The 18,038-nt window shown below is 40.8% G+C and overlaps 1 protein-coding gene across 3 annotated transcripts in view; it reads right to left on the bottom strand.

The window, feature by feature from the left end:
- The window catches only part of camkk1a (calcium/calmodulin-dependent protein kinase kinase 1, alpha a), a 61,519-nt gene that overhangs the window by 21,875 nt on the left and 21,606 nt on the right, over positions 1 to 18,038 (bottom strand). For all 3 annotated transcript variants that reach the window (XM_086179468.1, XM_086179466.1, XM_086179467.1), the window contains exons 2-4: positions 13,665 to 14,123; positions 7,302 to 7,349; positions 4,855 to 4,908 (exon numbers count right to left, since the gene is read on the bottom strand). In XM_086179468.1, coding sequence (XP_086035594.1) covers positions 4,855 to 4,908; positions 7,302 to 7,349; positions 13,665 to 14,000 — 438 coding nt within the window. In that variant the 5' untranslated portion in view covers positions 14,001 to 14,123. The remainder of the gene's footprint in view (positions 1 to 4,854; positions 4,909 to 7,301; positions 7,350 to 13,664; positions 14,124 to 18,038) is intronic.

The raw sequence follows: 18,038 nt of genomic DNA, 5'->3' as shown, positions 1-18,038 counted from the left end.
CTTGTACACCAAAAAAAGAATTCCAGTTGCCTACAACTTACTCTTAGACCAAAAGACACAGTTCTGAATGCATGACAATTCAGAGAGAGAAACATTGTAGTGTCAGTGGACTTGTTATTGTGTAATTATCCCTTGTAACAGGTCAGCGGAGCGTCTGAACTCAAGGGATAACTTCACTGATTGCTAATTCATGGTAAGGTGTAACATTTCCAAATATTTCAACACTGTTGCTGATGTGAAGCTGGGTTTTGTAAAAAAAACGTAGCTGCCGTGACTGTGAGTCAGCAGAAACTAGGTTTGGCAAGAACACAGTTCCTCTCTGGAGCAGTTTCCTGAGTTGCTTGTGTGTGTGTGTGTGTGTGTGTGTGTGTGTGTGTGTGTGTGTGTGTGGTTAATGTGTAGATGTAAAGCATTTCTCAAACTTGAAAGGTCCAGCAATGTTCAGAATCCCACCATCTTTGGTTGTAATTCTTGAGTCTAGCAATAAGACTTGACAATCCTATCATTATAACAATGTTCAGGGTTCATTTTAGAATCAAGGACAAACTGGGACTAACTATGGCTATAATATCATGAAGTATTCTGTACATGGTCAAAGGGAAATATAGTTCTTGTCTGGTGCTGGAAATGTCAGGCTATGTTAAAAGGAATACAAAATGAAGAGAGCAAAAACTTTCAAAGAAGGGAGATCAAACGTTAGAAACGTTAGAAGATTCTAGATACTTTGCTGTTCGCTCAATCATTTAAAAAAAAATGTTTTTGCTCTCATCTGTGGAGTTGCAAATCTTTGCGAGAACACTCAACTGTGCCGTATCTTTATTGAGGGCTGCATAATATGGAAAACATTAACTCCACTGTTATTTTGACTGATTTGTGGTTTTAGTAAATGTTAATTGGACATACAATTGGCCTTAAACATGTATTGTGCCTTCCTGAAATATGAAAATTGCAGGAGGCTATATTAAGAGTTTCATTAACATTTGATTAACAGTGCAGCCCTAGTCTTAACATATTGAGATATGAAATGAATAAAATATAAAACAGAAAAAACAAAATATAAGAAAAATATGGAAATAAAAACTGTAACACTAAAGCCATAAAAGTTTGGTGAGACAAATGTTCCTAAGTGTTGATGAGATGTTTGAATTCTTTTTCCCTCAGATGTGGATGCCATGGTTGAGAACTGTGAAAAAAGTGACGTGATGAAGCCTATAAATTAAATAATTTCACAATTTATCTCTCAAATCCATTAACAACTTAATCTTACCTCTTCCATTATTCGGATTTTTCTCACCAGGAAACAGTTAGTATATGTATATATACTAAACAAACTGAGACAGAGATTGGTAGGAAACAGAATTTCTGTCCACGCCGTCTTTACTCATCTCCTCCAATCTTGATTGCCATCATTATTTCAGACCACATTCAAATGCCGTCCGAGCACAGCTGCAATAACGCAATAACCCTCACTCTGTCCTGGGAGGTCAGATTTTCCTTTAGTGTCAACAATCAACATCAATCTCTCCTCACGTACTGGAAACAAAGTTTCAAACTGCATGAATAACTGCGGACAATTTGTTTTTCATTTCTATGAACCTCAGTATTCAGACGGAGTGATTCTGACAAACGGAACACCCCAGAGGCTCCAGCCGGCTCTGAAACACTGTCTCCCGACTACAGTACTACTTCATATACTACTACTAGGTCTTATCATTGTCAAGGTTGAGGGGTAGTTGGTGGAAATAAAAACACTAGAGACTAAATTTTGAATTCACACATCATCAAAGGTGTAGTTACTGACTGTAATTATGGACCTGTTCCATTGGTGGGCAAGGACCATTGTCGAGTGGCATAAGAATGAGTCCTAAAACATGGAAATAAGTTTGTATTTCTGAACGTCTGATTCCCTCATCTTAAAGTCATAGAGGTTTCAGTTAAAGCCTGAAATAATATATGTGGATTACAAAAGCATGAGATAATTTACGTTTTTGTTCCACAGGACAATATTCATCAGTACATACCACACTCGGAAGTTGTTGTGGTCATTAATCTCCCTCATGCAGTAACAGAGGAATCTTGAAGGTTAGTTGTGGGAATGTTAAAAGCATGCGTCTGTGGTGGTGTTTCATAACACAGCACTGGCTTTGTACTTCCATTGATTTAATTTGTGCTTCAAAAATGACAACAGTGGAGCTCATTTGTCAAAATTATCTCACTGAACTAAACCTTCAAGTCCCATAAACGTTAGTTTGCCATAGTGCCCACTTTTGGCAATGATCAAAAATGCAACATCCAGCTGGGATTTGGTCAAGGGAGCCCATGGAGATGCCAACTTTCCATTGGATTGCAAAGATTTGTCACACCTGTAGAACTCCCTTGTGAATGCTGTCTCATGGCAACTGGTAGAAGCATGGTGTCTTAAAACGAAGCTGTATCTGTCATGACATAGATGAGTCACTTCCTACATGTCTGTTTCTTTATACCTCACACTTCTAGTTTTAAAAACTACATTTCAACCTCAAACTGACACAATCCTGATGATTTTATCAGTTATTCTTTTTTCAACACAAGACAGCTCCTCCCAGAGCTACAGCAAACACGATACTGTACACCCATGTTTGCACAGGCACACTGAGACTCCTTGTGACAAGTAAAATGACCTTCCCATGTAACTTGGAGTGCCCCTGTCAGGCTTCGAAAGATCCTGCTTCCTGCTCAATGTGTGAATAAAGTAAACATGTTGTGTGTAGAGCTCTGAATTACTTTGACAACAGTTCAAGTTAATCTGAGCTTCAGAGGTATAACTACAGTTACTGTTGTAACTGCTCATTACATGGTTCAACACACACACACACACACACACACACACACACACACACACACACACACTGGCCACTGCAATTTCATCATCGATTAATCTGCAGACTATTTTCATTCTGAAATGATGACTTGTTGAGTTGATTTAATGTCAAAAGTACATGAAAAAGAAAGCTCTACGCAATTTTCAAGGAGCCACACTGATGTGTTCAAATTGCCTCTGATGTTCATCCGACAGCCCAAAATCTAATTTCCAGTAATGAATGACCAAATGCAGAAAATCTTGATACTCAGAGTCCGAAACCACGTAATGTTTGAGGTTTTTGCTTGAAAAAGGAGAAAAATTATCAAAATAGCGTCATGTAATTTTCCTTGTATTAACAAATACATGAATCAATAATTGTAGCAAGGGCGGCACGGTGGTGCAGATTAGCACTGTCACCTCATAGCAAGAAGGTTCCAGGTCCGAATCCTGGCTTGGGCACGGATCTTTGTGTGTGGAGTCTGCATGTTCTCCCTGTTCCTGCGTGGGTTCTCTCTAGTACTCCAGCTTCCTCCAACAGTCCAAAGACATCAAGAGGGGATGAGACCGATTGATACTCTAAATTGACCGTAGGTGTGACTGTGAGTGTGAATGGTTGTCTGTCTATATGTGTTGGCCCTGTGATAGATTGGCGACCCGTCCAGGGTGAACCCCGCCTCTCGCCCGAAAGGAGACTCCAGCCCTCCCGCGACCCTGAACAGGATAAGCGGTAGATAATGGATGGATGGATAATTGTAGCACCTCTAACGTTGAAGAAAGGCAAGTTGGTTAATGTTATCCTGCTCACTGCCACATCATATATGTTTGAAATTTTTGGTACAAGACCTCCATCAGAAAACAACCAAACAAAACTGCCACTCAGCTTGAAGAAAACTCATTGAGAGTGACGTAGTTCTCTGACTAAAGAATACATGTTGTCAGACAATAAAAAGATCTGTTTTCAGCCAATCATTGTCAACTGTCAGACGGCAGGGAGAGAGTGAGAGAGCGAAAGAGAGAGAGAAATTTATTGTCTTTATCCTTTTGTAGCATCAAATAAAACATAAAACTGGTGTGAATAATGAGAAGGTAGGCATGTTATTAGTTGCTTGATAAACAATGGCGTCATATATATATACTCAAATGAAATTACAATTATTATAGTGTTAATTCATTCATAATAACTGTTAAATTTAAATTTGGATGAAGCAAACAAAGGCATTTTTCACTGTTTTCTGCCTCATTATGGACCAAATCAAGACCTCATTAATCCTGCAAATATCCTTCAGATTTATTGACAGACAACAAAATGTACAAGTAGTGGAGTATAACTGTGCTGCATTTCTGAGCAGCCCTGAAGGTGCTCATTGTTTAATCCAGCAGTAACATTAGCATCCCAATCTTTATTACGCTCCAGTAGGAAACTTTAAATATTTCTAACATCTTACTCAGTCTCCATCTGTGTCCTCACATCAACTCCTCTTGTTTACCATTCTGCTGGTGTTTTGCTCAGAGCTCCAACTGGCTCCAGATCAGAACTACATCTTAAACATAGTTCTATCTGCATGACTCATCGTTGTTACTATAGAGTGCAGCTTTGCCATGTTAAAATACACACAGACTTAAATTCAGAGATTTTGTAGCAACAAATCACCTTGATGGAAAACCTAAAACGATGTCATGTCAGGCTACAATCCAGATTCCCCCTCATGGCCTTAAGCAACTCCCTGACACACAAAGCAACAGAATAATGTCTTGGATTAACTGTAAGTGGCACTAGAAGTTTCTTCAAAGCAACTGATGCAATTTGAGTGAGTGAAACTGGCGGTGAAGCAATAAGGCAGAAGTGGGTAGAAAAAAATCAATAGCTCTGGGAGACCCCGTGGAGCAGTTCTGTCTAGACAATGGAGGCTGAGAGGCTTGATGAGAGCTCAAAGGGAATTTGACTGACTTTCAGCTGCTAAACCCAAAGAAACATCAAGCTGCAGAGGTGTAAAACCAGCATTCACACTTACATAATGTTTGTCATCATCCTCGTTGTAGGCAAGTTTGACCACACCATAGGAGCCCTGAAATAGAACAATGGAGAGAGGAATGCTCATGATAACACATTCTCTAATGAGTGATTCATCAGCAAAGTTAGCATGAAAAAGGAAAGCTGAAGCATCACTTGGAGAACAGATGGCAGCACCACACTGACGGGGGATTCTGAAGACTGCAGTGTCCCCATTCAAAAACAACAGTTTTATTTGTCGCTGTGCAGCAGGGCTCTTCCCACATACACTGCCACTGCCATGTTTACCATCCAGTCCTTTTTTACTGCATTTCTGTTATAATAAGTGGCTCAAAGCTGATTACAAATTACGCTATCAAATAGAGTCAGTTATTCCAAACTTGCTCAGGTCCTCTACCCCTGAAACATAAGCCTCCTGCTGTGTACCCCCTACCTCCTCCACAGATGGTACTAGCACCACTAGCACTGCTAACATTAATGCTTAACATGAATGCTAGCTCTGTAAGAAGCCCTGTAGCAGATGGGTCCACCCAGTCCAACCAACCATTTATCTATATTTAAGCTTGACAGATAGTCAAAATATTACTTAAGACTGTTATTTTTTCTGTGTCAAGACAGAAATGGACATACTGGGGGCTCAGCAAGAAAAACACCTAGCCCTAAAAAAAAAGGAGAAAAAAAGGGGAAAAAAAAGGAGAGAATACAAATGGAAAATATATAAACAGTTTTATTTTGTATTGAGTAATTTGAGAAAATACTACACTGTTTTGGCATACCCCCCTGAAGGACTATACCTACTCCATTTTAGTAATCATGGCTGTATTGGGCAGCCAAAAGTGCCAGTTAGGAATGAACCAGGATTTATTTGCATGTTTGCCTTGTGTAATTATTCAAAAGACATGGAGAGAAAATTGTTGAACATAAGAGAGTAAAACCTTCCAAAACTAGGTAGCAGCTTCGCAAATGCATTTAAGACCTGATTATACTCCTGTACTGTGTAGTTCATTCATCGGAGTGTGTTGCACTAAATTTTTCTTTCATTTCATGGTCAAAAGAATGAGCATCTCCTTATTTACAGCAGCTAATTCTTTGAAAGCAATTTTGTAGCTTTTTAATTTTAAGTCATTATCCCCCTGAATGCAGGCTGCACGGTGGTGCACTAGTTAGCACTGTGGCCTCACAGCAAGAAGGTTTGGGGTTCGAGTCCCGGCTCGGGCACGGGATCTTTCTGTGTGGAGTTTGCATGTTCTCCCCGTGTCTGCGTGGGTTCTCTCCGGGTACTCCGGCTTCCTCCCACCGTCCAAAGACATGCAATTTGGGGACTAGGCTGATTGAATACTCTAAATTGACTGTAGGTATGACTGTGAGTGTGAATGGTTGTCTGTCTCTCTATGTTGGCGATGGACTGGTGACCTGTCCAGGGTGAACCCTGCCTCTTGCCCGTAGATGCTGGGATAGGCTCCAGCCCCCTGCGACCCTTACTAGTAAGCGGAAGATGACGATGGATGGATCCCCCTGAACGCAATTTCAATTTACATGCACATTTATGGGAATCCTTTAGGGGCCAAAAATTCAAGAGTTGCTTTATTAAATAGCACATGGACCGGTCTAGGGTACGGTCAGATTGAGTATCCACATTAGCTGTGTGTGTCTTGGGGTTTATGATACTGTACTGGACTTCATCTTTATGCCCAACTTTTGCCCTTAAATGAGGCGGCTGTCAGCCACAGGTCAGCCAATATGACCCACATCTAGCCCATTTCAAGCCCGGCTCATTCTCACTGCCAAGGGGGAGAATTTTTCTATGTGGTTTGTGTGTTAGCAGGACTATTGTAAAAAAAACAAAACGAAACCCTATCAGGCCAATTTTCACCAAACTTTGTGGAAGGTTCTAGTATTGGCTTAGGAAGAACCCAAATATTTTTGGGGCAGATCCATTCAATATAATGAAAAACTATATTGTTTTTGTTTTGGTTTTTTTTACAGTGGGTGTAGCCATCGTGTCCGAGATCAGGTTCAAAATTAACGTTTTTTTACGGGAAAGTGGAAGTTGAGCAGCTACTAATAAGAGTTTATATCCAACAGTGTAAAAATTGGTGGAAAATATGTGAAATATATAACCAGACAGACGTGCTAAACCACAACTTTGTATCTTGGAGCCAGATATTTCTCCAGCACACCAAAGAACGGTCTGGTGCAACCCCTTAGTATTCTGCTATGGTAAATCAAACATAGCTTGTTTGAATTTCTGTAAGTGGAAGAAGTGGAGAGTGCCAATTTAATCCAAGTTTATACCTGGAACGTTCATCTGGTATCTTGCAGCTATAACTATAGGGGATGTACAGTGTGTTCCTCTATTGAAAACAAAAATAACTATCTGCAGAATAAAGACAATTCATAACTTTTAACCTCTAACCCAGGCAAAAAGTATGAAACAGACAAACTTACCTTTCCAATTTCACTCTTCAGTTTGTACTGGTTTAACTGGATACAGTCCTGTAATTGAAAAGAATGGTGACATGAGGAACTGAATCATCAGCTTCTTGACATGATGAGCACCTGAGTGAACATTTTCATCCTCTAAGCAAAGAGAAACAGGAACGAAATGTTCCCGCTGGGTGTGTTTGTGTGTCGAGTCGTTTATTTTTGATGTAGTCTGTAGTTTCTGTTTACTGTCTGCTAGTCCATTAGTGTGCTACTGCTTAAATGGCTGATTTGCTGTTCCATAGCAACCACTGCTACAGAACGGGGTCAGCCAGAGGCGCAGCAGAGGAGAGCAGACCACAGCAGGGAAGGAATGGGGGGTGTCATTTGGCTGAGGGGCGGCAAACAAATGGCAAAGTCAATGACCAGAGTGTGAGCAATGATATAAGTGTGAAAGAAAAGGAGATGGAGCCGCAGAGAAAATGGATAGAAGGCATCTAGTGTTACAGCTGAGGTTGGGGGGGGGGGGGGGTATGTGTGTGCCTTTGTGCGTGTGTTTGCGGGGGGGGGGTGTAGTGTGAGCCAGACCAGAGGCATGATACTACGTTTACAGGATGAACAGAGGCAAATGAACACAGATGGAACAAAGCAGACATGTGGCATGACAGAAAGTACAGCACCGACATGGCACAGGGCCAGCAGTCGAGAGAGAAGCTTTATACAGTGGATTACATAATTTACTGGTTATGTAGCTGTTTGTACTCCAGGAGAAGTGAGGATGGTGTATGTCGGGGTTATGTGCTGTTAGATGTGATTGTGTAATGTACTGAGGGCAGGGATTACAGTATGACAAAGGGTGAGGGATGGGAAGAATAGAAGATGTGCCTGCAACTTTGAAAATGATGGCTTTGATTGAAGAGATGAAGAGAGGAAGAAATAGGATGGCAAAGGACAAAGGAGAAGGCAAATGAGGAGAAGTGAAAGAAAGGAGCAGCAGGAGGGATCTTCTGAGAGGACTTCCACGGGTTCACAATTTGCTGGCACATGCTCAGTGAGTGCTGCAATGCAGTTAATACTCTTTCGGGGCTGATGGATAAAGAGGGCAGTGTATATCTGCCTTGCAAGCACATACACACACATACACACACACTAAATGCTTTTACTGGGCAAGGATAAATTAAAAAAGGGGGCTGTTTTTGGTCGAACGATCAGTTTAGAATGTTGATTTCCAGTAACAGAGTCCTCTCCTTGTGTGCAACATCGCCTCTCTCCCCATTTACACCAAATGTGTCTCTGTTTATCACCACTTGTCTGATCAATACCTGTGCATCAGAACTGACATACTGACTCAACGTCTGTGCATTTCATTGTGATAATAAATAATGGAGATGTCTGGCAGCCTCATGAATGCCTTATTTCATGGAAAGGAAACTTGAATTTGATAGTACTTAAAACCTGAAGGTACAATGTATTGCTGCAACATGTCATATCAGACCAGAGGCGTGACAGTGTGTTTTCCAGGACAAGTGGAGGCAAATAAGCACAGATGGAACAAAGCAGCTGTGTGGCATGACCGAAAGTACAGCTCCGATTCATGATATATAATGGCAGAGGAAGATCCGGTGTAACCTTTTATTTATTGTAGTCAAGAAAATTTTACATGAATATCTTAAGTTGTGAAGGTAAACCGATAGTGATGTACATTGCAGAATAGTTTACCCCCCAATATCAAGGAGGGTGATGTAGAAATCTCGATTCATTTTTTTACGTACTCATTACAAGTGGAACAGGAAGGAAAATACAAGGAATAACAAATAAACAAACAAATAAACAAACAAACAGTATGTGTTCATGGTTTCATGGCCTCACATCTCCTTCAGAAAACCCAACTGAGAATTAATACTTCAGCCAGTACCACGGTAAGGCTGAATGGGAACAGTTTTTTCACTGTTAGGATGGGAAAGCCCTAAAAAAATTGAACTTTTCCAAAAGAGGAATCTGACTTTTTGGCAAAATCACATTTCGTGTCCTGATAAAGCGAGATGGAAAATGAAGGATGTTCTCAGTAATCAGACTGAATTTAGTTTAAGGGTCTTGTTTCCCTCTGTAGAAAAACGTATAAGTTACTGTGTTGCATGGTATAATCCGTTCCGTGTCCCAATTTCTTTTTATATCAGCATTGTGGTCTGAAGATGACCATAATTTAATTTCATATCTTACTTACATCCATCATATTTCAGTATTTCATATTTATTTGATAGGGCCGCACGGTGGGGCAGTGGTAAGCACTGTTGCCTCACAGCAAGAAGGTTCTTTCTGTGTGGAGTCTCCATGTTCTCCCTGTTCCTGCGTGGGTTCTCTCTGGTACTCAAGCTTCCTCCCACAGTCCAAAGACATGCAATTGGGGATGAGACTGATTGATACTCTAAATTGACCGTAGGTGTGACTGTGATTGTGAATGGTTGTCTGTCTCTATGTGTTGGCCCTGTGATGGACTGGTGACCTGTCCAGGGTGAACCCCGCCTCTTGCCCTGCTGGGATAGGCTCCAGCCCCCCCGCGACCCTTAACAGGATAAGCGGACAAAAATGGATGGATGGATGGCACTTCATGATATTGCTGTCTTTTTTTGCATTTTCAAGGTAATTCTCCTCTGTCACAATAAAGTTTTAAAAGGTATCAAATGAATTAAAGTAATTTTATCAAGCTAGCAGTGATTCACCTTGAAGATCCCCCCACCCAAACTGTTGTGAACATCAGTGAGTGTCAATATAGAAATCTGTCATGTCCATGCATGTAGTGGTGTTCTTTGTTTGCCTTGTGTCTATGTTCTATGCTCGCGGCTTCCTTTTTTATTTTGAAATTTAACTCTCCTCTCGTTTCTGGTAACTTCCCCTTCCCCCTGGTGTTTTTCCCATCGGTCTGATTGTCTTCCCTGCCCTGATTGTGTCCACCTGTTTCCAATCACCTCACGTGAATATGTAGTCTGTGTTTTGCTCTGTCTGGTGCTAGTTTGTCTTGTCCTTGATGTCAAACTGTGCTACCCCAATCCATATCATCTTCCATTTGCAATTTCATTCCATGCTTTGTCAGGTTTGTGCTTTTGTTGATAATTTGGTCTGGTCAGGTTTTTTTGTCCATGCCATGTTCATTATCTTGTTTGAACTTTGAATTTCTTTGTTACTTTGTTTAGCTAAGTATTCCTCATCAGAGTGACTTTGAGTTTTTGTTACTGAGCCTTTTCCCTCATTAGATCGATTTTTGATTTGACACTTTTATTAAACTTCCTTTTTCTTGAACCTTGCCTGGGAGACATGCGTATGGGTTCACATCCAAGCTCAAGTCATGACAAAATTGACTGGTCAAAGAGCCTCACTTTCAGCTCATGCTGCTGACTTACAGGGATAAATGAAGCACAAGCTTATTGCGATCAGCTGCAAATTGCACTTTTATGGTCCAGTGATGTAATCTATAATTTCATTAAAATAGATTAATTGATTGAGATTGATCACATGATTAATAGAGAACCGAGTAAACTCGATATTGCGACACAAATCTTTGTTGCACTTTGGCAGTTTTCTCAGGATTCTATAAATCCTCAAAGTCCCCCTCCAGTCAAAAATGTTTTATTCTTGTTACCATAGCTGAATGGTTTGGTTGAGCTTCACTGTTCAGACTAAAATGCTGTATGTGCAGAGTGTGGCACTAGAAGACTGTTTTTACATTTGTTATTGAAAGTTTAGATTTTCCCAAGGCTCAAAGAATCTGATTTAAGGGGCGGTCCTATGCGGAGGATTTGTGACTTCACAAATGTTATAAGGCCAAACCTGGTGCAAATTTCAGCACACAGGAACTTTGAGCCTCCAAGTCACAAAACAGTGAGAATGCGGCGGACTGCTTTGGTGAGAGTCGGTCGACACTGACTTGTATAGAGTCAACGGGGACAAGTTTGAAATTCTGTGTGGACATGGGTTTGAAAAAATGAAATGACTTCTCAAAAACAAGAAATTCAGAAAACAAGCGCAGGCAAAAGGTGGCGGTAACTACCTGATGCGGTGCTAGCCGGTCACAAATTGGCATAGAAGAAGACATTGTGTCGTCATTTCCGGTGAGTGCGACACACGGCAGTGTGCGATTTGGGACAGCACTGCACCCTCAAAACTCGTGCCCGTACATACTGTGCTTATTATACTCCAAGTTGAAAATTTTAAGTATGGAAGTATGCGATTTAGGACACACCATTTGTGTGGGGGTGATGGCAGGAACCAAATGCAGAGAACTGAGAGCAGGCCAGGGAGGACTTGATTAGACTGGAGTTTATTAAGCAAAACAAAAACTAGACTGAGAAACTACCACAAACATTCAAAAAAGGCACTTGGAAACAAACAGGCCTGATTAAAGGAGAGAGGACAGGATATGACGCGACAAGAGGATCAGACAAAAACTGCACAAGCAGTCCTTTACAAAACAGAGCCGGTCCTGATTGGACAGAGAGGGAATGGTCCACATAGAGAAGTAAGATGTCTTCTGTCAAGCCATTAAATGTGAAGTGAAAAATATTTGCCAATTCATTTATCTGGAAATTTTAATGAGGGAGAAGAGGAGTAGGCAGTTTAATGTGGTGTTTTTTTCTGTATAAACAAAGTCAGACACTGATTATAGTATTTAAGAGTCTGTTAATACGTGTGTGAGGGGAATACAACAAACATAAGTGATTTTATCATAAAATTCCTCCCACTTCCAATGGTGTGAAAATTATAGACTGTGTACAAAAAAATTGTGCCAAAAGCATTAACAAATGTGATAAGAATCCAAAGAAGAGATTTCCTGCAACTCAGAGCAGAAAGTAAGAGGCTTCTAAGCTAAGGTGCAACTATTTGCTAGAGCGTTATGTTATGAATAAAGTGCGACTATGGTCAGTTTTTTTTCATGTGTGACATGGTCTTAGTCTACAAAGCATATCCATGAAGAAACTGTATCAAGAATAAAAAGATGAACCAACTTAAATCACATAAACAAAAAGGAAATCCAAACATGTTAACTAAAAACGCCTTGCTGCTTATTTCTTGGTATGTTTCCTCTTATTCTTTGAAATGTCAGCAAGAAATGTTGCCCTCTTTCCAGTGTGTCAAACTTGTAGATCCAGAGAGAGCAGGGAAACATAAGCAGCAAGAGTCTTTTCTGTGGCTCACTGCAAAAGCTGCAACTCCATTTCCAGATAGGAAAAAATAACAATGGCAGCTGTCAGAAACTTAACATCAGAAAGGTTCCACATCCTGGCAGATTCATGAATTTTTAAAATTTTCACTCAACTCTACCATCTAATATTGTTTTAGGGGTCAGAAGAAAGGAGCAGTTGAGCCTTCAGCTACTGATTTAAAATGTAATAGAAATTGCATTGACAATCATTGACAAGCCACCTGTATAGTAGACAGGTATAATGGACACAACTCTGGGAATATTTTCTCTTAGTCTGCAATAATATGCAATCAAGGGTTTAACCTAATAACCGTAGAAAGTTAATTCAACCAGAATTTAATGACGACTGACTCTCATGGTTGTAGCTGTTAGAAGTGTAAGTTGACCGTATTTATATAGTACCATTCTACCATAAAACAGTGCTTAAGTGTCCCTTAAGAGGTTTTTTTGGGGGGAGCAAAATGGCGTTACGGTAATGTTAGCAAGCTACTGTAGTTAGCTAAAGCACTTTCTAGCATAACATTACTGCACAGACCTCCAATTCAACTGACACAATGCTTAAATTTAACTTCTGAAATATTCTCCAACCGCTGACATTTTAATATTTGACAAAATTCAACCTGGGGCTTATTTTTGTTTGGTAGCTTATAAAAAAGTTGTTTTCAGGCATTTTCAGTTTTTTGGGTAGCAAACAGTACTGAGAGTGAGAGAGAACACAAAGTCAAAAGTGAGCAATGAATTGGTACTCTCTGTCTCCAACTTTTATAGTCTGCATGAAATTGTTACGTAAGCTTTATACAGTAAGCTTTTTGTTACTGAATATCAATACCACATATTACCAATAAAAACATGGGCTTTTGTCCTGTTGTGAATATTGATAAGTGCAAAACCTCATCTATTAGCTGAGCTAAGACAAGCTGTCCAGTGAGGGTCAGGTTTGTGTGGTAGTGAAGCAAAGAAAACAACCCATCATTTTCAACTCTCTATGTAATTAATCCTAACAGTGCAGCCAAACATACATTAATCTTCTTCCATTCACCTGAATTCATGTTGATTTGTAACATTATTTGTAACTTAATACTCTTTGATTGGCTGCCATCAATGGAAAATCTTTATGACTTGTTCCATTAAGTTTTCCCCGTTAAGACTTTTAATTGAGTAAACTGCCTGGAACCTATAGAGCTCCTCACCTGAGAGTCTGATATGGACACACGTTTAGACTCCACGGTGGGCCTGCGAGCCACCCGAGGGGAGATGTGCATGTAGCCCCCTCCAATGCCTGACGACAGGTAAGTACCTCTCTCCTGAAGTGACAACTTCCTCCCAGACAGATGAGGTCTTAAAGGGTAAATCCTTTTGGGCTGAGTGACATCCTGCCGCTGAGCTCTGCCATTCCTCATACCGTTGGTCGCTGTACTGTCTGAGTCTTCTGTGGTCATGGCAGCCATGATATCTGTGAGACCACCAGTCTGTTCATCAGAGCTGGGCTCAGACTTCTCACAGCAAGTGTCACTGCTCATCGCCATGGTGGCAAGGGAGGTGGGAGTGGCAACGGGTGGAGGTGGCGGGGAGAGTAATGTTGAGCACCGTCCAACATCAACGGGACCTGGACTTGTCTGCCAGCACTGCTTTTTGGGTTTTCACTGGAGCTGGAAACAGAGCAAAACAGGATTGGTTGGCTTCAGTAAGAAGAGTTGAACTGAATCCTTGCTGCTTCAATATAATAGTAGTAATAGTAGTAATAGTAGTAATGGTAGTAATTCAATGTTGTAAGAGTTTGGAAGAATAGATGAACTTTGTTTCAGAACCACTTCATGGTGCGAGGGTACTAAGGGTTTAGTACCCAAGCCTACTCTGTGTACTTGGTATTGAGCCGAGGCTGAGCAATAGCATGAGCTCATGGGATACACCTGGACAAAGTGGAACACTGTTATTTTTAAATGGGAAGTTCGACCTCCATGGCATCCTTCAGAAAATAGCTCAATGTGGCCCATTTACTCAGCGTGCATGCACACTGAGGTTCCCTCTGGGATGAATACAACCGCTGAAATTATTCATCTTGATGCTGTTACATGGATCCTGCTCAAGGATTAAGGATTTAGGTGCCATTTTCATGAAATGTCTGGGTCAGACTCTATTTGCATATTTGTGTTCTTGCATCCAGAGAACAAAACCTGAGCCAAGTGTACTCCACAGCTTTGATATTCCCTGTTTGTGGCAATCTGCTACTGACTGGATTTTCATTAGAGCTGAAAGGGGGGAAAAGCAGACAAATGCTGGATGCAGTCTGGATTGTACAGACAAACAGTATGAAGTGCATGCTTGCATACACTCACGCACACAATACCTTCACCCTTTTCATAGGTACATTTCATTGTGAGCCAATCCATACACAAGCATTTGATAGGGACACAGGGAACATGAACAAAGACATAAACCATAATTAGCTTTGTAGAACTTGGGTTGGGTTTTATCAAGGGGAATTTCTATAAGTTTAGTCTTTGATACCCATGAAGACTAGGGGTCCCGATTATTTCAGTGTTTATATGTAACAAAACCATCACCCATGGCACGTGTACGTGCGTACGCACGCACGCACACACACACACACACACACACACACACACACACACACAGATGACATTTCCATTTGTACCTGACTGCTTGATTAAGATCTATGATGAAAGTCAAAGGCATCAATTCACATGCATCTTACAGAAGAATTACTTTCGTGTCAGTTTCAGTTTGACCACACTGACAAAATGAACTACCTACCTATCTTCCAACATACACATTTTTAAAAGAGATTATTTAGTTTTTGGGGTTGACCATCAGCTTTGGTGTCATGTCATGTTAAAGTGCCATGAAAACCTTTTACTCTGTGAGTACTGGAAAAGCTAAAACGTGTACAGTGGAGCACCATCAAAACAGATGAAAAGACGCAGACTAGCAGAGCATCATACCAAAAAAGCACCTTTCAGCCCAAACTAATTGGTGATAAAAATCTCAGCAGAGAATCATTGAGTGTGTGACTTTCTTTCTCCTTTTGAAAACTTGAAAGGAAAAACATAATTTGGGATAAGTCCTACTTTAACATGCAGAAGCCATCAGATACAGACAGACACAAGACAAAACGTGAACCTCCTCAGAGGGAGTCACAGCACCTGTAGCACGACTGCTAACACGCTGGCGTGTTGGTGACAAAATGGGCAGTTTCATTTCATCCACAGCCTTTTGATCACAAAAGCTTTCAGAGCATTCTATTCAAACAAGTACAATGGCTTGTCATGAATGTTGGAGCTTTCAGTGTGTCAGAAGGCAGAGCCACAGCCTGCCCATATCACACATTTCCATTTTCATTTGCATATCTGACACGACTATTATTTAACCATGCAAGTGCAGGAAGAACTCTCCTGACTGTTAGCGAGGGAAATGCATGGATTTCTGACTCATTTAAGAAAAAGAAAAATAGGGAACTATATTTTGCTTATTCCTATTGCTACTAGTGATTATGTGTCTCGTCAAACAGTGTCTTTTCTATGTCATTGTCTTTTAATTGTTTTCTTTGTCATGTTTTTCAGAGCTCCGGAACGGATTATGTAACCAAATTTAAGTTGTATGGTCTGCGTTGATACTATAACTGTGATTACTGATTATGGTAATGGTTCTATATCATCTCATATCACTGACAAGCATATATCGATATTGGTGAATACTGTATTGTTTTTCATAGCAGAAGCACATACTGTATATTCTTTTGTGATCTTACATTTTTGGTTAAAAAAACCTCCCCAAAAACCTGAATTATCATGATTATTAATCTAAAGAATTCAAAATACAGAACCTTTGACTTGCTTGATATCATGTCTACATTATCAATCTGCCTTCAAAGAGTAATTATCAAAATTAAATGTTGACGCAGCAGTTCAGAGAGATGAGTGGTTTGGTGTTACATTCAATCATTTCAACATTAATATCACATCAGCACAAGCGCCACTTTAAAATTTTGGAGAAACATTTTTTTTCTCAGACACTAGTTGTTGGTCAATTAGCGTGTTTAGTCTCAGTGTTGACGTGTGAAGTCTGAGACGGACAAACAAGTGCTTAGCATGTGCTGTTAATGGATGCAATTAGAAAGGATGATGCTCTCTTTGAATTGAATATGATGCTGAAGTGGCAAGTCTATTGTAAAAGTAAGGTGTGGTCACTTCAAACTGAGGGGAAAACGTTGAAACGTCGACAACTGCATCTGAATATGAAGACCTCTACTGAAGTGATTGATGGCACCAGGCAGTTGTCGGAAGGGTGCTAATTGTGCGCCACTGGTGCCTATCCCAGCTGACATTGGTCCATCACAGGGCCATCAGAAGCAATTAGGGGCTCAGTATCTCAGTGTCTTGCGCAGGGATACTTTGACATGGTCACTGGGGGAAGTGAGGATCAAACCAGTGACCCTTCGTTTGCAAGCCAGCCAGTCTACCTCCAAGCCATGCTGCCCCTGTAGCTAAATGGTAAATGGACTCAATTTTATATAGCGCTTTTCTACCTTAGCGGTACTCAAAGCGCTTTACAGTGTCATCTCATTCACCCATTCACACACTGATGGTGGAGGCTACCATGCAAGGCACCAACCTACTCATCAGGAGCAATTATAGGTTCAGTATCTTGCTCAAGGACACTTTGACATGGTCACTGGGGTCGGGGATCGAACCAGCGACCCTTTGGTTGCTAGACGGCCACTCCAACCCTGAGCCATGCCGCCCACGCATTTGGTATGTTGCTATTTTGGTGGTACATGCATTTCAACTCAGGGAAAAAGCCTTTGCATCTGAAGAAACGGACCTCCTGGAGCACATCTCATTTATGTAAGGGAGCAGCGGGTAACCACCAAAGCATCAGAGGTGAAGAAGTCCTTGGAGCAGTGACCAGTGTTTCCAAGTAGGGCTGGAAGTGTTTCCAAACATCTTTCAACTCATTTGGAGAGAAAGCAGCTTGGACTGAGCCAATTACATTATGGAGAGAGGCTCGTCAAGGATTAACAGATACATCCATTTGACTCCATTTGTAAACCACTTCCAACCCTAGCCTGGCATCATTTTTGCTGTGGGCAGAGAGCAAACAGATGACTCCCAGATCAAATACATAAAAAGCTTTATGTGCTGCCTGCAGAGGCAAAGGAATCAGGAACAAAGTTTAATAAAGGAGATCTCCTGGCAGATGTTCATTTATAATGGCTGGCCTTTTGAGCACTTGTCACATTCATAGTTCAAACCCTCATAAATGCAAATGTCTTAACTGGTGGACCTTCAATTATGTATATTATTCGGAAGTAGACACTTTTTCCATATAACAACAGGGAGACATACCATAGAGAGCAGGGGGCATGGATATACTATAGACTGAGAGTGTAGATATTTGGTTCTCACCGTGGTTCTTCCACCTCAAATGAACTCCCCCTCAACAGTGAAATGTTATGTTTAAGGTGACACACACCACCTTGTTGAGCATGATGTGAAAACAGCTAATGAACTCTGATTGCTCCCTGATTCCAAAATGGCATTGGA

The sequence above is a fragment of the Aulostomus chinensis genome, chromosome 15, assembly GCF_037954235.1.
Source record: "Aulostomus chinensis isolate RoL2024-O1b breed Wild chromosome 15, RoL_Achi_v1.0, whole genome shotgun sequence".
Lineage (NCBI taxonomy): Eukaryota > Metazoa > Chordata > Actinopteri > Syngnathiformes > Aulostomidae > Aulostomus > Aulostomus chinensis.
Note: the sequence above shows the minus strand (reverse complement) of the source record. Positions and strands in the feature narration are given on the sequence as shown.